Source organism: Stenella coeruleoalba (assembly GCF_951394435.1).
Source record: "Stenella coeruleoalba genome assembly, chromosome: 1".
Lineage (NCBI taxonomy): Eukaryota > Metazoa > Chordata > Mammalia > Artiodactyla > Delphinidae > Stenella > Stenella coeruleoalba.
This window is the reverse complement of record NC_137169.1, coordinates 45,907,934-45,928,603: the sequence shown is the minus strand read 5'-3', so window position 1 is coordinate 45,928,603 and position 20,670 is coordinate 45,907,934. Positions and strand designations below refer to the sequence as shown.

Genomic DNA, 20,670 nt, shown 5'->3' with positions numbered 1-20,670 from the left:
ATTTTTTTTAATGGAACTGTTTTATTTTGTAATGATCAGATTATAGAGTGGGTTGTGTAAATGGTTAGGTTTTCAAAGGAGCCAGGTGTTAGGCCATTTGGGAGGAGAGGTTCCATTTGATTTATTACAGATTACTATAGCGAGGACTGATGGAAAGTTTGGCAGTTACCCCACTGATAGTTGAAACTTTGCATGAATTATTTTTCTATTTAAAAATACGTTTTAAATACCTACTTTGTGTTAGGCACTAGGTTTTAGAGATATAGAAGTGGTCAGAAACAGTCCTCGTCCTTGTGGCTCGCTTGGTCTAGTGGGGGCAAACAGAGTAAATCACAAATAAATGTAAAATTATATCTGTGAGTTGTGTTATGAAGGAGAAGTTCGGGATGGTAGGGGTATAAAATAATTAAAGGAATTTGACAATGTTTAGAAGTTCTGGAAAGGTTTTTCTCTGAAAGAGTTTAGAGGGTTTAAGAGTTAAGTAGGTTAAAGAGGGCAGAAGGCTGAGTTCAGGAATAGCGTCATCCCTGTGGAGATGGACAGAAGTAGATGGATTTGAGAGAAATATAGGAGGTCTGATCACTTAGTCTTAGGGGTGGAGATGGGAGAATAGGGTTTTAAGAATGTGTCTTGATTTCTGGCTATGCTGCCAAATGAATGTGGTGCCATTCACTGAGCAGAGAAAAGAGAGCCTAGCACTGAGGTTTGAGAAACTCCAGTGTTTGATGGCTAGGAAGGGGAGGATGTACCAGAAGAGGAGACAGAAGGAACCACCCTAACCCAGACCCCAGAGGAGAACAGGGAAGCATGTTATCCTGGGAGGTAAGGGGAGGGAATCTAGCATACCAAGAAGAGGAAGCAGGCAGAAGGTCAGATATTCCTGAAAAGTAAGATAAGGACTGAAACATGTCCACTGGATTGAATGATGTAGCATTCAGTGTGGTGACCTTAACAGTTGCCACTTTGGGAGAGCGTGAGAAAAGGGGCTGTAGGTGAAGGTAGATTTGATATTTATAGCAAGAGATTAAGAGAGTTCATTTGTGAAGAATGAGATGAGCTCACCTTCTGAGAGAGTTGGGATGCCACATTGATAAAAGCTGAGAATATTTCAGATAGTCTTGGTGAAAGATGTGATTACGAGAAAGAAATGTGGAATCCACAATCTTGGAATTAATGGCTACCAGTGATTAAGGAGCTGCTTTGTGTTAAATCGAAAAAATTTTAAGTAGTCACTAATTATTTGTGTGTTTCTGTGTTTTTTTTTTTTTTAAACCATAATCCCTCTTTGTCAGAAGAATGATGAAAACGGAAACTGCTCAGGGGAAGGAATTGAATTCCCTACAACAAATTTATATGAACTGGAAAGCCGCGTTTTGACGGATCACTGGTCCATACCTTACAAGCGGGAAGAGTCACTAGGCAAATGCCTGTTGGCGTCTACCTACCTAGCAAGACTTGGTAAGTTCATACTTCAGGACACAGGAGGAGTTTTCGTTTTTGGGGGTTTTTTTTTTTTGATAGGAGGCTTGACTTTCATCTTAGCTCCTGTCATTGGCCATCTGTATTATCTTAGATCATTTACTCTCTTAGTCTTTGTTTATTCCCTGTGGAGTAAAAGCGTTGAATTAAATCAGCTATTTTCTTCTAACTCCAATAGAGTGTAAGAGTCTTTAAAATATAATTGAAAAGCCTTACGGAAATTGAAATTAACTTTTCCACAGAAACTTGGAGCACTTTAGATTAAGGCTTAATGCAGTGGTGTTTTTTTTTTTTTTAAAGAAAAGAAAGTAATGTTTATTTAATATTTTATGCTTATTAAGGTCTTGGCACTATCTTAAGTGCTTTACAGATATTAAACGAATAGAGTAATAAAATATCACTAGGTTAGAGAATAAGTTTCAACATAAGGAAGCATCTATATTATAAATATATTAAAGAGAGAATAATAATTTATTTTTCATATTGAATTCATTTGTAAAATAAGATGAATTGAGCCAGTGTTTTGCAAATTTTTTTTTCTCATTAAAAGTGCATAGTTTACCATTGTGATTAAATACAAGGCACATCAAAAGGAAATATTTTGACTAGCTTCCATGATGCGTTTATGACTGGCTTCTCAGCAGCAACATTTATTGAGTGCCTGAGAGGATGCCGGTATTATGCTAAGTGGTAGGACTGAAAAAAGAAAATGTGCTCGACAGTGTCTCCACTGATAAGCAAAATCTGTCATTGAGTTTTTCTTTTAAGTGTATTCCAAAGGATAATTTTACAGTGGATTCATTCATTCATTTAGCAAGTATTTATCACTTACTCTATGCCAGGCACAGTTCTGTGCATTTTATTGCACAGAGTTCAATTTGTTTGGGGCAAGAGAGTGATTTTGGCATTTATTGAGAATATTTGTGTTTTTAAAAGAAATGTTTAGGAAGACAGTAATGGCTGATAAGTAGCTGCTGGTGGTGTTTGTTCTATTAGCTATTTAGTCAGATCATTGAAAGTTACTCTGATATGGAAACATGAGTTCAAGCATTTCAGTTCTAATTAGTATTTACTTATTATACTATTAATAAGTGTATATTAATAATAAATATAAATGGATATATTATGCTATTAATAATTTAATACTGTTACTTTCTCAGCCTATTCCTTTACCAGAATGTATGTCTTCTGCTTTTAATAATTCCTTAAGAGTCAAGGTTTCTGTAATAAGTTCCATATGTATGAGCTTGGAATGATATATATGATTTCTGCAACTACCTAAAATCTAAATAAGGCATATTGTTTCATTTATTTTACAAAGGTCTTTCTGAGTCTGATGAGAATTGTAAAAGATTTATGGATAGGTGTATGCCTGAAGCATTTAAAAAGGTAAGAAAAATGTGCTGTGCTGATTTTTTTTTTTTTTTTTTTTTTGGTGGGGGTGAAGGTGAACAGGCTTTTTGCTTTAGTTTTAGTTTTTTAACATGTGAGCCCAGTTTATGAATCCTGTACAACTGAGGAATGCTCAAAAATGAAAAACGTAGCCCTGAATATGGGGCTCAGGAATGATTTATTTCTTCTATATTTAATTGTTTGCGTGTCTTTGGTCGAATATAACTTTTACTTCCTTCTATTTAACTGCTAAAGAATAGGTGAAGACTTACACGAGGAAATTAGAAATCTTACTAAACTAAGGATTGTGGCACTTAGAAAGATAATATTTATTTATCAAAATATAGGCCATTTTGTACGTACTGTTCTGCTGAGACAGAAGCAGACGTTTAAACTATAGAAAGTTTAACTGGATTGAGTATTGTATCTGGCAAAACGGCATGTGGATGGCAGCATCTCTGTTGGAGCTAGACTGATATGCTTGCCCCCATTATGGCCACATCTCTTATAAAGCAGTTTTTCTTAACAGTGAGAATAGAAGATCACAGGACTTCTGTTTCTGAAAGCATTCTAACTCAGCATGGTTCCCTATTCAGGACTTGAGTCCTGAATCCTCCAAGAGCAGGGACGATGTCACAGGCACTGTTGTTTTCCCCAGCATATAGCCAGTGCCTAGTGCAGAGAAAGAGCTCAGTAAATCTTTGTTGAATGAATAAATGAGTCTCCTGCTGTCTCATGCTTCTGGGTTTTGACATCCATTTTTTGTCTCATATGTAAGTAAGATACTACAACTACAGGGTGATGAAGTTTGTATTTACTATAAAACCCAGTAAAATAAACTTCATCTGCAAACTGTTATTTCCATCTGCGTCTTGACAGACAGAATCTCCCTTGATTCAAGACTGAAGACAGAACAAAATTAATTTTAGGAACAAAAATAGCTTCATCTTTGAAAAAAGGGAGAAATCTTTTAAAATTGTCATTTAGGCAGGAATTATAGAGAATCAAGATTTGTCCTCATTTTGGATGAATTCATCTACCATTTTGTAGTTTTAACTTTTAAGAATTATAGTAGCTTTTTAAAAAAATACCAGCACTTTTATAATGTAACATATTGTGACACCTATCATAATGTATGCATAAATTTGCAGAGAAAGAAAATTCAAGTTTATTCAGAGTCATGGAAAAGGGTTTATTCGTGTAAGGAAGGGATCTTTAGGTTGATGATCTTCAGATTCAGAGAGCCCTGGGTCAAGTCAGTCCAGCAGCAAGTTGCATATTTGGAGTGTAATACTCTAACTCTGTACAGAGATGCTTCAGAGGACTGTATTATTTTATGCCCTCAGCTGTTTGTAATAGTATAATAAATGGTCAAGCGGTTATTGGGGTTTTTTTCCTATAAAACTGTGAGCACAAAGGTACCTTGCATTATGTTTAATGTCATTCAATTCTTACAGTTTAGAGCTATTAAAAAGATTCCTCTAAACTAGAAGGGCTACAGAATTCTGTGTGCCTTTAGATTTGTGTTTCCTGGTATGATGGCTCTCTCCCTACCTTCCCTGGGCTTTTCTCACAAGCTGCCCTTTTTTAAAAAAAAAAAAGAAGTAAGAGTACAAATAATAAGCAATTGTGTGAATAAGGTGCACAAAAGGAGCTTTATTGTAATTTCTACTTTCTTCACCTTTCACTTTCAGGCCAGCCTGGATTCCTTTTTTTTTTTTTGGCTGCGTTGGGTCTTTGTTGCTGCACGCGGGTTTTCTCTACTTGCGGCGAGCAAGGGCTACTCTTCATTGCGGTGTGCAGGCTTCTCATTACAGTGGCTTCTCCTGTTGTGGAGCGCGGGCTCTAGGCGCGCGGGCTTCAGTAGTTGTGGCATCCGGGCTCAGTAGTTGTGGCTTGTGGGCTCTAGAGCTCAGGCTCAGTAGTTGTGGCACACGGGCTTAGTTGCTCCGCAGCATGTAGGATCTTCCCAGACCAGGGCTCGAACCCGTGTCCCCTGTGTTGGCAGGCAGATTCCTAACCACTGCACCACCAGGGAAGTCCCCTGGATTCTTTTACTAGTATATTCAGGCAGGGAAAAACATCCAGGTGTGGCCATAGTGCACAGTTGTGTTTAAACTTTGTGTGCCTCTTCCTCACATGGTGCTGCCTGTCTTGCCCCACCTCATCCGGAAGGTAGATAGAACTCCATTTTCAAAGTAAAAACGGAACATATGAGATGACAACAGAGGGAGTGGTGCTTAGTCCACATAAATTTTATTGTTGTCACATGAAGCTTCTTAAATCTTAATCTCTGCTTTATTATCTAATTTTTAAGCATAGGAAGAATAGATAGGCAGGCAAAAGAATTCTTGCAAAAATAGTAGCAAAAAATAGTAATTGCCTTATATAGAATCAGTCTTATGATTATTGTTCATTTGAGCAAATAGTGCAGCTAATTGCTATGGAGAAAGTCTGGAACTGAGGTTTTCCTCTGCAGCTAAAGAAGTTTGGGCTCTTTCAGGGTCTTAACCCTCTCGTTAAGGGGTTCTCAGTGTGGCTAAGGTGAAATTTTTATAGCACAGTATTTTCCCTCTGAAGGGAGATCTTACAAAAACATGAAACCACTGTACCAATTTGCCATTATTTTATTAAGTGGAATCCTCTCACTTTCCCATTCCCTGTTTCGGCAGTTGTTCCTGAATTAGACTTCCCCAAGGACTTAGAAGGTCAAAGATTGGGGAAATCCAAAGATGATGATTTTAGATTCTTCTGTGTGCCTTTTCCTTCCTTTTTAACAAATCTAAGCTGCTATCTGAGTATAAGATGCACCATTTTTTATATTTAAGAAAAATAGCTGCAAAGTAAACAATGTTACAGTGCTATTTTAGATTTGCTTAAACTTTTTTAAAAAATTGTATATTTCTTTAATACATACTAGAAAGGAAAATACAAGCAAAATAAATAGACAAGGTATTTCTAAAATTTTTTTCACATTCAGAGCCCTGCTGCCATCTGGTCAACAGGTGGGAAGATGCAGTTCTGTTTCTGAGATATAAATAATATGAAAAGAATGTACATGTTCAAATCATGAGATTTCTTAGATTCCAGGAATGTTGATTAATAACGACAGCCAAAATATATTAATAATAAAACCTCGCTAATACTTTACATTCGATATACCTTTTGATACTTGTAACATCTCTGTGAAGTGGGTAGGAATTATCCCTCTTTCGAGATGAGAGAACTGAGTCTCTGGGAACTCTGGTAAATTTGTTCAAGACAGCTAGAAAATAGTAGTACCAGAATTGATCTCAGGTTCTTTCTTGTTCACCACTTGACCTCTCCTAGTAATAATGAAAAGTAGAAAACAACATTTTCTTTTAAACAAACTGTTTTTATTTATTTGGACACCCTGCATGGCTTGTGGGATTTTAGTTCCCTGACCAGGGATTGAACCCAGGCCCTCCACGTTGAGAGCACCGAATCCTAACCACTGAACCAGCAGGGAATTCCCCAAACTGTCTTAATATAAGGGAATTAAAGTTCAAAAAAACAAAACTAAGTGTTGACTGTGAAATAAGTGGATAAGTAGATGGACTACAGCTATGGGTCTTTTAAAGCAAGTCATCTGCATAAAAGTAAGTATTAATGGTAATAATCTCTTCATTAGTCAAGACTGAACTGATAACTGTAGATGTCTTTTCTTTCTTTTCAAGTAAGACTCTAAAGTGCCGTTTATGTTTTTATAGCTGCTGACATCAAGTGCTGTTCACAAGTGGGGTACTGAAATTCATGAAGGCATCTACAACATGTTGATGCTATTAATAGAACTGGCTGCAGAGAGAATAAAACAAGATCCAATTCCCACTGGTCTGCTGGCTGTGCTTACAATGGTACAGTATGTCTAAAATGAAGTACTTTGTGTTTTGCTTTTGTTTAAAATACCTACTACCTTCTGACTTGTAATTAACAATGAGTGATCATGATCTTATCATTAAAGTTATTAACTTGACTGTTCTTGCTTTTTATTTTAAAAGCAGAACAACTGTTCTGTGTTTTCATTTTTAAAGAAATACCTTTCTAATTTTAAGCTTTCTCAGCTTTTAGAATGATTAAATAGCTTTCCTTTATGTCTCCCTGATTATTCGAATCACAAGTACTGTCACATAGGGTGTTGATGTAGTTTGGTTTCTGGGCTTTTCCCCCCGACTAGTAGCAGTAGCTGCATGAAGAAGGGGCGCTCGTGTTTTCCCTCCTAACTTCCGTCTTCACTGCCTTGTTGCCCAGCTCTGCTTGTGGCAGCCCTAGAACACCTGGAGCATTGGCATCACCGTGCCTGGATCAGACCTCCCGTCCTGCTACCCCCTTCTCTTTCCCCACAGCAAACATTGAACAGAACAGGAGAGCACCACTTTGTTCCTCAGCACTGGCTAAGGAATATGTTTTGTTGGGATACTTGAAAGATTCCATTAATGAGGGAGTCCAAGGCTATATTTTTATCTTCTTTTCTAATGCTAATATGTGTTGCTATAGAAGTAGATAATAATAATGCTTCTCTGTTCTCTTTGAATCTAGGCTTTCAATCCTGATAATGAATACCATTTTAAAAACAGAATGAAAGTATCTCAAAGGAATTGGGCAGAAGTGTTTGGAGAGGGAAATATGTTTGCTATTTCACCTGTATCTACTTTCCAAAAGGTAAACATAGTTTTGTTTCATCCTTTTATAGATAAATGTATTGAAAAAGATTTTCTCTGCTACAAAAATGACAATTTACATGGAAGGATAAAACAACCTATGAAAAATGACAAATACTCCATATGGTTCATAAAATTGCTTAACATTTTTTTCAGCTATTGGATATTTTTCCATAGCTGTTAATTAACATCATGAAGAACTTTAGAGATTTGAAATAATGTTTGGTGAAATGAGAAATGACTGCATGACATGAAAAGTGCCCTATTTATTGAATTACCAGAACCCCAGTTTAATGAGTGTCCCAGTTTCTTAGAGATGTTTGAGAAGCTAGAGCATTTGAAATCATTTGAAACGACTAATTATTCCCAGAAAATAAAACCTAGTAGTTAATCTCATGTATAATTTTCTTTAAACTCTGTAAGCTTTAAAGCTTTTGTTTTTTTCTAAGCACAGACCAACATCCTCATTTTATATTTAAAGGCGTACGAAGTGCCAATAACATTATACCCACAAGGAGTACATAATTCAGACAATTTGTTGATCAAACACTTTGGTTTTTGAGAGACATTTGAAAGAAGTCAATGTAGTAGATAGAAAACTTGTCCATTGATTTATCTAGAAGGCAGGGGTTCAGTTCAGCAATCATTTATTGAACATTTGCTGTGTGTCTGGCATTATTCTAGGCTTTGGAGATATAAATAAATAGTTCCTGCCCTTAGTATAAAGAGTAATAAGACATGGCTTCTAACTTACAGCATAGTGGAGGAAATAGGAAAAAAAAAATCACAGTATAACAAACAATAGGTGCAATTATAATAATAAGTACTATGTATGGAATAAGGGGAAGGAGTTGCCACCTTGGAAGGTCAGGCAGTACTCTAGAGAGGAAATGAGAGCTGAGTGGAAAGTACTGTGAGTATATCCTGTGGAATTTAGTCCCCACAACAGCTCTGTGAGTTACGTGCTATTTTTACCCCCATTTTGTAGATGAGAAACTGAGGCTCACAGAGGTTAAGTACTTGCCCAAGTTCACAAACCTGTTTATAGAGGGGACCTATGCGATCTAGTGCCATAGTCTGCATTCTTTATATAGTCTTGGCTCCCAAAATACTAAAATCTTATCTTCAGTTATGTTGTGAAGATTAAATGACAAATGTATATAAAAACACTGAACACAGTGGTTCACTTTAGTAAGTACTCAAAAAATGTTCTTTTTCTCCTCCCCCCAATTTACATATACAACAATGGAGACCCAGAAATGTTGTCTCTTAATTTCTTCTCATTACCACAAAAGGAATTATCTCTTCTGCAAATGCCCTAGATCCCCTCTTCTTTCCTCTTGCCTTCTCAAGCATTTTATGCCTTAGCATTTCTATTCTTTCTTTGGTACGCTCAATTTTTTCCCCTTTATCAGATTATTCCCATTGTGTATAACAGAGTCTAGTGTTTTCCCATCTTTAAAAATTCTGCCCTGGATACCACTTCCATCTCTAGCTTCAGCATTATTCTCTATCCCCCTTCACAACCAACCAGATGAAAGATTCCATATCCTTCCCTCTCAGTTACTCTTTTAGTGGTTAGTCTAAAATTTTAACTTATTAAAACCTAAATTTCATCAGTAACTTTACCCTCTTCTGAGGAGTACTTGAAAACCTTAGACTGTTTCGTGTACTCATTCCTCACCTGACTCATTATCCTTTTGTCTTTATTGTGCATTGTCTTAGTCCTCTCCTGTATTGTTTTATCCCCTCAAATAGGTACAGTCATCATTACCTTATACAGTGTTTTGACTCAGCCCTATTTATATGCTATCTCTTTGTGTACCATTCCTTCTGTATTTCAGACCTTCCATTGGGATGATTTTTCTTCTTCCTGGAGTGCATCCTGTACAGTGTCCTTTCATAAGGGGTCCATTGGGAGTTGAGTCTTTGTTTTTGATGGCTTAAACTTGACTTTATTTCCTATTCCCTGAAGAACATTTTCACTGGGTTTTAAATCCTAGATTGACATACATTTTTCTGTCAAAATATCAAAGCTATCATTTCAGTGTCTTCTGGCTTTTTTTTTTTAATTTATTTTTGGCTGCTTTGATTCTTTGTTGCTGTGCGCGGCTTTCTCTAGTTGCAGCGAGCGGGGGCTACTCTTTGTTGCGGTACGCCGGGCTTCTCATTGCAGTGGCTTCTCTTGTTGCGGAGCACAGGCTGTAGGTGCGCGGGCTTCAGTAGTTGTGGCTCGCGGGCTCTAGAGCACAGGCTCAGTAGTTGTGGCCCACGGGCTTAGTTGCTCCGCAGCATGTGGGATCTTCCCGGACCAGGGCTCAAACCCGTGTCCCCTGCCTTGGCAGGAGGATTCTTAACCACTGTGCCACCAGGTAAGCCCTGTCTTCCGGCTTTGAGTATTGTTATTGAAAGTTGATTGTTGGTCTGACTGTTGTTCCTTTGTAAGAAGTCTTTCTTTTCTTCATGGCTATTTTATTTCTTTTTGATAGTTGGCAATTTGACTCTCACTGCAATTAACTGAGGTATTCTTTTTGTTTATTTTGCTTCAGATCATTGAATTTTCGAATCTAAGGATTTATATCTTGTCGCAATCTGGAAAATTCTCAACCATTACCTTTGTAAATATTGCCTCTTCCCCATTAGTCTCGCTTCCTCTAGAACTTTGATTGGCTACATGTTGCACCTTCTCATTCTGTTCTTTTTTTTTTTTTTTTAATATTTATTTATTTATTTATTTGGCTGCACCGGGTCTTAATTGCTGCACATGGGCTCTTCGTTGCGGTATGTGGGATCTTTAGTTGCAGCATGCAAATTCTTAGTTGTGGCATATGGGATCTAGTTCCCTGGCCAGGGATCGAACCTGGGCCCCCTCGATTGGGAGTGTGGAGCCTTAGCCACTGGACCACCAGGGAAGTCCCTCTCATTCTGTTCTGATGTCCCTTATTCTCTTTCATATTCTCCATCTTTCTGTCTTCTTGTACTGCATTTCTGATAACATTTTTTCAGACCTATGGTCCAGTTCACCAATTTTTTTTCTATTTGTATCCTATAGGCTATTTAACCTATTCATTGTCTTTAATTTCATTTATTATATTTCTCATTTCTATAAATTCTCATTGGTTCATTTTTGACTCTGCTTATTTTTTGTTATCTCATGTTCTTGACTCATTTTCAGTCTCCTCCTTGTTTGATGCTTAACTTATATGTTTAATGCTTAACTTAAAAGCATATGTCTGACATCTAAAAGCTGGTCTGATTCTGCCAGCTTTTACTCAGTTGTTTTGTATATGTATGTATGTGTATAGAAAAACATTTTTATACGTATTTTTTTGTTTTCCTGTGAACTTACGTTTCTTGGAATTTAATCTAAGAAGAGTTTTTGAGGCCTGAGTTGAAAGTTCTTTCCTCCAAAAAAGATTTACTTCTTCCAGATGCCTGGGGATACTACGATTTGGGAATAAGTTCTCAGCTTAAGGTTTTTCAGACCATAAAGGCAGTGTGAATTGGAGCAGCAAAGCCATGTGAGGGCAATTTTGTGGTTATAAATTCCTGGAGAATTTTTTTCTTCTCACAATCCAGTACCACAGTCAAGGTAGGCAGGCTTCCTTGTTGTTTCCCTTCCACAGGTAAGTTTATTTCAGTTCATCTTACACTCAGGATGTAGCCCTTTGGGTTCTTGATTTATGTGACAAACTCTTCTTAGTCTCTGAGCCCTGTCTTGGCTACGTGTCCTGCTTCTCAGCCACTGTAAGGCTGTGAAAATGGAAGCTAGAGGTCTCCAGAGTTCCACAGATGCCTACAGCGTGAAAGCTGGCCTCACAGTTTGCTTACCTCACAGGATTTCTGCTTTCTCTTTTTTTAAAACTTCTGAGCACTTTGTGTCAACTCAGCTATATATTTTTAAAGTGTTTTTTTTTTTTAATGTTTTTATCCAGTGGTGTTAAGTTATTTTCGGCTGGAGAGATGTTTGGGGTCACTAGACTGAACTCTGCATTAACTCTTCAAGGCATTCCATTCTGCCTTCTTTCTCCACCACTCCACTGAAACAGCTCTCGTTAAGATACCAGCACCTTCATGTTTCTAGATCCAGAGGAAATGTCTCTCGACCCCGTCAACAGGAATGGTCACAGTCAGTTTCTCCCTCCTTGAAACTTCCTTCCTACAGTCTCTTGCTTTCTGCCTGCCCCTCAGCCACCTTTCCTTTCTCGACTCCTTCACCTCTACCCAACTTTGATCCAGAGTACTCTCTCTAAGAAATATCTTCCATTCTCATGGGTTTAAATGCTATCTTTGTGCTGATGGCCCTCTGCTTTATTATATCTCTGTGGCCCAGACCTCTTCTCTGAGCACAACAGACTTGAAGAGCCAACTGTCTCCTCTTGGTTGCCACACAGACATCTCAAACTGTGCCTAAAATGGAACTTCATTATGTCTCCCCAGCCTTCATTCTTCTCCCTTTCAGTAAATGGCATCACCATCTACCTACATGCTCAAGCCAAAACATAGGAATCAGCCACGATACATCCCTTTTTCTTATTCCCCATATCCAAACTGTAAACAGGTCCTTTGATTTAATCTCACATAGATTTTAAGTTGACTTCTCTCTTTTTCTTCTGCCACCATCCTACTCCAAACACCATCATGTCCTACCTAGTTACTGCACTAGTCTTCTCCCTGGTATCTCTACTTTTCACTCTCTCATTGATCCATTCCATTCCATTCTCCACATAACTGCAAAACATCCCCTTAAAACATAAAAGGCATCATTTTCTTGCTTTAAACACCTCTGTTGCTTTCTTTCTAATCACAATCTACAGATTTCTGCATCATCTGGCTTTTCCTGTCTCTACAGCTTCATCTGTACCTTCTCTCCTGCACCCCGGCTCCCAGCTGGGAGAGTTGCCTCTCAGTTTTTCAAACAAGGTAGGCTTTTCTGCCTTCCCCAAACAGGACCTTTTCCATTTCAGCCTCTCTGCCTGGACTATTCTTTGAATGGCTAAATCTGTCTCATCCTTTAAGTTCCAGATTAAAGACCACCTCTTCAGAGAGGTTTTCTGTGACCGCCACTCTGAACAGAGTAGGCTCCTTTTTCATTTGAAGACCTTTTGTTTTTCCTTTTGTGGAATTTAGCACAATCTGAGTTATGTGTTGGTTTACTTGTCTTTATTGATCCTGCTAGAATATGAGCTCTGTGAAAGCAGGTACCACATCTCTTCTTAGTCACTGTTCTTTATCCAGCCACTAGAACATTATTCAGCCCCTAGAACAGTGAATGCTTAAGAAAGGAAAGGAGGGAAGAAAAGGAGGAGAAAAGAAGAGCTTACTCTAGGACAGTAATTAATGGTACAGCTGGGACTAAAATTTTAATTTCTTGATTCCTGATATGCTACTCTTTAAGTTAATTTAGTTCCTAAAATATAACTCTCTTAGAAAATTTAACTCAAGTTATCTTGTACCTCAGAGAGCTTAAACTGATCTCAGCTACCCAAAACACATAAATGCTTCGTATTGTAGCAATTCCATCAAAATACAGACTTACTCATGCAACTGTTTACAGTAATGTCAAAGAATCACGTTAAGAAACATTTGAGAAAACTTTGAAATATTTTTTAAATTTTAATTTTTTTCCAACATTTGATTTAGGATAAAAGAAATATGAGGGTTAGTAGGGAAGTTTTTGTATTGCCATCTCAATTTCTATTTTCTTTTCTCATAGGAGCCTCATGGATGGGTTGTGGATTTGGTAAATAAGGTATAAAGCTTTTACTAATATGATCGTGTTTTCCATTTTCTAATGAGATTTCCTAGAGTTTGGTGTTTTAGGTAGATGACAGCTACAGAAAATAATCAGATAGGTTTTACGGTTTCTCCCTCTTTCTTATAGGTGCTGTTTATACAGATAAACCTCAGCTTTAGGCCTTAGCACATCTCCTCTAGTATATCACAGGAGCATTGGAATTATTTTTGTGATGACCCTTAAGACCAGGATTATAGAGCACACTGATAAAGCAGAATGTGAGCCTTAGTTGCTTGCTTAAACTATTAAGGTATAGCATTTTAAAATTAATGTATACCTTTTTTCTTCTCAGTTTGGAGAATTAGGTGGATTTGCAGCAATCCAGGCCAAGCTCCATTCAGAAGATATAGAACTTGGGGTAAGTTAAACCACTATATTTACAGTGTGGAAGTTCACTTTATCTGGGTTGCTGTGTAACCCAAGGGACATGGTCTAGACAAATTAAATTAAATGTTAAAGTTTAAGTCAGTCTTTACAGGAGCAGCTTCCATGTTTCTGATAACCACAGAAATGTTTACTGTTAATCAAAATAAGCAAATTTCAGTGTATGGTGTTTGGTTTTTTTTTTCACCACACTAATTTCTCTTTGTGATATTTTTCTCTTAACTACTAACTTGTGGGGGTTACATGAAATTATCTTGCTATTTAGGGACAGTTGCTATATGTGGCAAGTATATGTGTACATAACAATTTTATGCCTCAGATAAGTCAGAAATTATTTCATAGTACCAGAAACAAATAAAATATTTTATTTTAAGATTGTTTAGTCAGCTTTTTGGTGTTACAGAAATTCATAGATAACAAGGGCTATAACAGGAGCTTAGAATCATCCCTCAGGTGCAATACCATTATCTTTTCATGTCAGCTTCATTTTCTCAAATTTAACCTTGTGATAAGGGGAATAACATAATCTTTAATTTTTCACGGACTGCCGACCTGCTTGTAACCGAGAGCACTTTATTCTGTTCTCTAGTTAATTAATCATTCAGTTATAAGCTACTTATGTACTTGCCATGTAGAAGACACTGTGCTAGCTACTGTAAATTGATCAGAGCAGAAAATGATGTGGTAAAATAATATACCGAAGTGGTATAAATTGTGCTTACAATAGCAGTTATTTCTGTGGGACCATGACCAATCACCTAACTCCCTTGGTCCATCTTTGCATGAGAGCAGTAACAACCGTCAATGAGAGAGACTGGTGCTGTGGTTGGTAATAGTCTATTTCTTGCTACCCAGTGTTTATCCTTAAAGATCATATGTCTGCCAGCTCATAAATACTTCTACTGACACTGATCAGAGGCCTCTTCTCCCTCCCTGACTGTTAACTAGGTTGTTAGGCTGTCATTTTGATCCCCATTAGGTGGATCAAGTATGTTAGAGACGACTCTTGACCTGGAAGATAATAGTTAGTGACTTAAAAAGCAAGACAAAACAATACCTGTTCAGATACGGGGTTTTATCCAGCTTGCTTGTTTCTCAAGAACTGGCTATATAGGTCAGTGGGCAGTATTAGAAATGAACTTCATTTTTTAAAAAGTTTAAATAAAACACTCATTAATTTCCTTCAGAGTTAATTTATTTAAACAAACAAACAGAGAAGCCCAAAGTTTCTCCCCTACTTGGATGAAAATTGGCCAAGGATGGATGCATAGGAATCTGGGCTTGCCCTCATTATTATCAAATGTCTTGAAGCTAAAGATACCTCGAAGATTTTTCCCTTAGGTCAGACCATTTTTCAGACAACTGTGTTGTTTGTTGCAGTTGATGTAAAATTAGATTGTTTAGGTTGTATTGAGAAGATGGTAGAAATTCAGGCATAGGAGAAGGAGATTGCAAAGATTGAGGCTCTAATTTTGCAAACAGGTACAATTAAAATTGCACAGTAAGGGTTTCCCTGGTGGTGCAGTGGTTAAGAATCCACCTGCCAATTCAGGGGACACGGGTTCGAGCCCTGGTCTAGGAAGATCCCACATGCCGCAGAGCAACACTAAGCCCGTGCACCACAACTACTGAGTCCGCAAGCCACAACCACTGAACCCCGTGCACCTAGAGCCCGTGCTCTGCAACAAGAGAAGCCACTGCAATGAGAAGCCCACATGCCGCAACGAAGAGTAGCCCCGCTCACAGCAGCTAGAGAAAGCCTGCATGCAGCAACAAAGACCCAAGGCAGCCAAAAATAAATCAATAATTTTTTTTTAAATCACAATAGATGTCTGATTTCTGACCAGTTAAGAAGGTGACTGTCCCAGAATAAATTTAGGCTGTGTTATAAGACTGAATACAAGTGAATGTCATCATTTTACATTTATATTTACATATTTTTGGATTTGAAAAATACTGGGGAAAAAAAATCATTCACAATCTGTCAGTTTAAAATACCTGTACAAAGTAAGAAGTGAAGGTTTCCTGTCCTCCACCCCACCCCGACACATACATCTACCTCCTAGGTCATGGTTACCCATATCATGCATAGTCTTTCTGACTTTTTCCTAAGTTTATATAAAATATATCTGCATGTTCTCTCTTTCTCTTTGAGACCAAATTGTAATCAAACTATACCTAGTAGCATACTTTCATATAACATTATATCATGGACATCTTTCCAGGTTAGTGCTATCAGTGTTTTTGATGGCTCCAGTGTGTTCCTGCAACTGTTGTACCGTGATGCAGTCATTTATTAATGAGCATTGGATTATTTCTAAGTTTTTGCTATTACAGAGAGTGTTCCATGTAAATTTGTCCTTGTGTACATTTGCTGCCATATCTGAAGGATAGATTCCTAGAAAGTGGGATTTCAAAGAGTATATACATTTTAAAATTATAATTGATAGTGCTAAATCTCCTTTCAAAAAGTGGTGACCAGTGTATACTCCCATAAAGTCATTTCCTAGTACTGTCATTAGTGCTGAATATTGTCAGTCTTTAATTTTCCAATATGATGGACCAAAAAAATGGTATTTTATTATCTAATTTGCAATACTCTGATTTCCTGTGAATTTGAGCATTTTGTTATATGACTATTGGCTATTGGCATTTCTTCTGTAAATTTGATCTATTTACATAGGTCTTTGGGGTTCCTTGTCTTATTTATTTTTTTCTTTTTATATTAAGTATATCAATGTCATGTCTATTTTGTGTATTTGTAAATATCTTTCCCAGCCTTTTCCTTCTCTTTTCGTTTCTGTTGATGGTGTCTTTTTGCCATAGAGAGGCTTCAAAATTTTATACAGTCAGTTTTTTCCTTAATGGCTTAAAATTTTTCTGATTTGCTTGGGGAGTGTTTCCTTCCCCATCTCAAGGTTATAAAAATACTCATATAATTTTATACTTCTACAGTTTCATTTTTTAAACTTAGTTCTTGAATTCGTTTAGAATGTATTTATATATGGTGTAAGATAGAAATCCAATTTTATTTTCTTCCAAATGGGTAACTAATTGTTGTTAAGGTCCTTTAAAAAATATTCCATTTTTTTCTTCACTACTTTGATTTGTTGGCTTTATCAAATGTCAGAGTCCCGTGTATACATGAATTGTTCTTGGACTTCTGTTCCTGTCATTCATTCGTTCGGTCACTCTGCCATTTTTATACCATTTCTCCAATGTTTTCATTATTGGTAGTGCCAGTTTTGCTCAGCGTCTTTCTTTTCTCAAATTTTATTGATCATTCTCATATTTTTACTCTTCTGAATATAGCCAGCATGTCAGGTTCTCCTGCTCTAGAAAGTTCCACCAAGACCATATGTGGAATTGTGTTCAGTTTGTAGGTGTGTTCAGTTTGTTCATTTTTACAGTACTGGTCTTTTCCATTCAAGAACATGGTATCTCATTTATTTGGACTATTTATGTATTTTTGTAAAGTTTATAATTTTCTTCATGGAAGTTTTAAGTATTTTTTTGTTAAAGGCACATTTCACTCCTTCCCCAACTGTTCTCTCCTTGTTCAAATAAAAATTTTTATTATTCTGCAATGTGAACGTTAGAATCATCTCATCCAAGCCTTGAAAGAAGTTTTATTGGCATATTATGATTTAAATCACATTTCTACAGTAACTTAAATAAATCGACATCTTTATATCAGTTCTTCTATTCAAGAGTATAAAATGTTCTCTGACATATTAAAAGGGATTTGTTTAATGTTAACAGGAAGAAACTCGCTCACATTTATTTCTCACCTTCACTGTCTTTTTTCAGGCAGTATCAGCACTGGTGCAGCCCTTAGGGGTGTGTGCAGAGTACCTCAACTCCTCAGTGGTACAGGTAAGATAGGCCATTTTACGCTTACTTCAGAGGTGATCTAAGACATACAAACAGTAAAATTATCTTTTTATCAGGTTGTTCAGAATTGTGCCTAATTTAGAGTAACTTTTTTTTTTTCAGATTAGCTGTCTTTATAGTGAAAATATCAGAAGATAAATAAAAGTGATTACTAATTTAAGGTATAGGAGACCTAACATTTAAGGTTATTTACCTTTTTAATTTATCATTTTATCAAATATAATTACATATTGTAGCATATATTTTTCTTTGCTTCCTTCACTATAAAATAGGTGGCATATATCCCTACCCCCTTTACAGGATTATTTAAGGGTTCAGTGCCATTATGTGTTAAACAGTGTTGAGTGGCTGGGCTCACCTGCTAGCCAAGTCACTCACTATCTGAGTAACAGTTTAACAGCACATCTTGTCTGATTTCTTGCCTCTGCAGATTGTACGTCAGCAGGTCACAGGATAGTCAAGTCTGTGGAATGTTCAGCTTCCTAATGCTTAGGGCTTATTACATTTTCTTATTCCTTTCCATTTCAGTTAACAAGTTTTACTGAATAAAATGTCATGTTGAAATACCTCCATTTATTATTTTCTTTATAGAAATAAGTCTGTGAAACTTAAAACTTTCACAGAGATTTTTTTTTAAATCACCGCAAATGGTTTTGAAAGCTTAGTGTCCTTTGGAAGCAAATAGTATGCACTTGTTCCTTCTTTCTAATATCTAATTTACTTAGGGCCATTTTAACAAGGGATATAGGACTTTTTTAGTAGGTTCTGGAAATTCCTGCTATTTCTAAGTTTTAAGTGCCTTCTTTAGAGTTCAAAGCAATACTGCAAGATTTTTAAATGAAACAGGATGGCTACTTATGTATTTCTTCATTCTGGGTACTAAGGTCTTTAGAGACATCTAGTGTTCTCTCACTTACTAAGCATATGAATACAGTCATTCGTTTTGTAGCTGAAACAAAGACATAAAGAGACAAAATGATTTGACTTAATAATTGGCTTTTTAATAATCAGAGCCAGGATTGAATTTTTAAATGCATGCTTTTAAACCCATGCATTGCTCCATGGAAAGAGCTTCAGTGTAAATATTCCAACTGCTAATTAATACTAAGTTCTTTAGAAATTCCAGGTTTTATATGTGAACACAGTGTACTTTCGTTGGCTCCGTTGGGTCTTCGTTGCTGCACGCGGGCTTTCTCTGGTTGTTGCCAGCGGGGGCTACTCTTCGTTGTGGTGCGCAGCCTTCTCATCGCGGTAGCTTCTCTTGTTGCGGAGCACGGGCTCTAGGTGCGCGGGCTTCAGTAGTTGTGGCCCGTGGGCTCAGTAGTTGTGGCTCGTGGGCTCTAGAGCGCAGGCTCAGTAGTTGTGGTGCATGGGCTTAGTTGCTCCGTGGCATGTGGGATCTTTCCGGACCAGGGCTTGAACCCGTGTCCCCTGCATTGGCAGGCAAATTCTTAACCACTGTGCCACCAGGGAAGTCCAAGCACAGTGTACTTTAAAAAGAGTAAAAAGTATATGAATTTCCAACCAAAGCTTATTTAACTGTATCTTTATTTTAATTATATCAAACCATCCAACCTTAAATTCATTCAGCAATAAATTCATACCATATTTATGTAAATTAACAATTGTCTCTACCACTTGCTCCTTGTGTGACTTCGGAAGACTGAAGTAACTCCTGTGACTTGGCTTCTTTATCTGTAAAATAGTGATAATAACCATGCCTATCTCACAGAGTTGCAGTGAGAATTAAGCAGGGCTGGCACATGCTGACAAGAGCCGTGTGACTTGCCTCTTACCCTGACAGCCCTCAGTTCTCACTTGGCATAAGTGTAAATAAAGAAATTCTACTAGGATAATCAGTTGCCTGATGTCATTTTAATTCATTGCTAATGTCTTCTTGCTTTGACAGCCAAATATTGTCTATCTTCTCTTGTCACCAGATAAGTTTTAAAAATTATTTTACTTAAATGGAAGTGATCATTTAGATCTAGCTAATAGTTTGCTACTTTTCACATACTATTCAGAGTTAGTTACCTGGTTATGCTACCATTCTGGAGCAGTGTGTTGTATGAGTCTTGTCTATAGGCCTCATTTATATCAGTTAGCAAAATAAATGCATAAAACAGCGTGTTTTTCATGGTCTGTGCTTACATTCATTTTTTAAATCAAATGCAAAATACTTTATTACAAAAATAGTACATACTCATGCCTTAATGTTTTAAGTTAGTCGGTGTGTCTTTGGTTGTCTTTGGTTGCTCTTCAAAGGACCCTTTATAAGATAGTAAAGAGGGATTGCACCCATATGATAGTAAAGAAGCTGAGGCACAGAATCAGTTAAGGGTTTACTTGGGATGGTATTACCTAGTTAGTGGCTGCTCTAATACTAGAATCTTTGCATAGCACCCTCTCCTTTGTGAAATATGAATAAAAAAGTGTCTCCTCTCTAGTTTGGGGACAGATTCAGGGGTCCTTATTAACTTTAGTACTGTTTTCTTGCAGCCCATGCTGGACCCAGTCATCCTTACTACAATCCAGGACGTGCGGAGCGTGGAAGAAAAGGACCTTAAAGATAAGGTAATGTTCTCTCCAGTCAAGTAGCCCCAATGCCTATTGGTCCATGGAAGCAGAGCCAGGGCTTAGGGCAAGGTTCACACACCATTGCTGTTTGGATTCTGATCACATACAACTCACATCAAATTAATTTTACATCTCCTAACCAAAAAATGTTTTGTCTGAAATACCAAGTGGTTGGTGTTACCTCAGTCAATAGAATGAATGTAGGGTTGTCAGCAAGTGATACCATTAAGAATTTTACTAACATGTTGATTTTTTTTTTAACATGTTGATTTTGATAGTAGTATAATTGGTATAGCATTGAAGAAGCTTTAAAATGATTCAGTATTAAAAGCTATCCAAAGGTGTTTAAAGCAATTTTAACATTTAAATTTAACGTGATTTATTTTGTCTACCTTGAATTTATCACAGAACCCTTCCCTTTTCTTTGCTCACACATGTGCTAACTTTTGTTTAGAAGTAAAATGTAGT

At 37.0% G+C, this 20,670-nt stretch overlaps 1 protein-coding gene across 4 annotated transcripts in view; it reads left to right on the top strand.

Moving 5' to 3' along the window:
* Positions 1 to 20,670, top strand: part of USP24 (ubiquitin specific peptidase 24) — a 152,135-nt gene that overhangs the window by 40,295 nt on the left and 91,170 nt on the right. For 3 of the 4 annotated variants that reach the window (XR_013827130.1, XM_079913342.1, XM_079913341.1), the window contains exons 2-9: positions 1,293 to 1,458; positions 2,801 to 2,868; positions 6,603 to 6,746; positions 7,429 to 7,551; positions 13,267 to 13,302; positions 13,640 to 13,705; positions 17,542 to 17,607; positions 20,125 to 20,199. Coding sequence is in view for 3 of the 4 variants with exons in the window: in XM_079913342.1 (XP_079769468.1) it covers positions 1,293 to 1,458; positions 2,801 to 2,868; positions 6,603 to 6,746; positions 7,429 to 7,551; positions 13,267 to 13,302; positions 13,640 to 13,705; positions 17,542 to 17,607; positions 20,125 to 20,199 (744 nt within the window). In the remaining variant the exon portion in view is untranslated. The remainder of the gene's footprint in view (positions 1 to 1,292; positions 1,459 to 2,800; positions 2,869 to 6,602; positions 6,747 to 7,428; positions 7,552 to 13,266; positions 13,303 to 13,639; positions 13,706 to 17,541; positions 17,608 to 20,124; positions 20,200 to 20,670) is intronic. The other variant, XM_079913343.1, reaches the window with a different exon arrangement.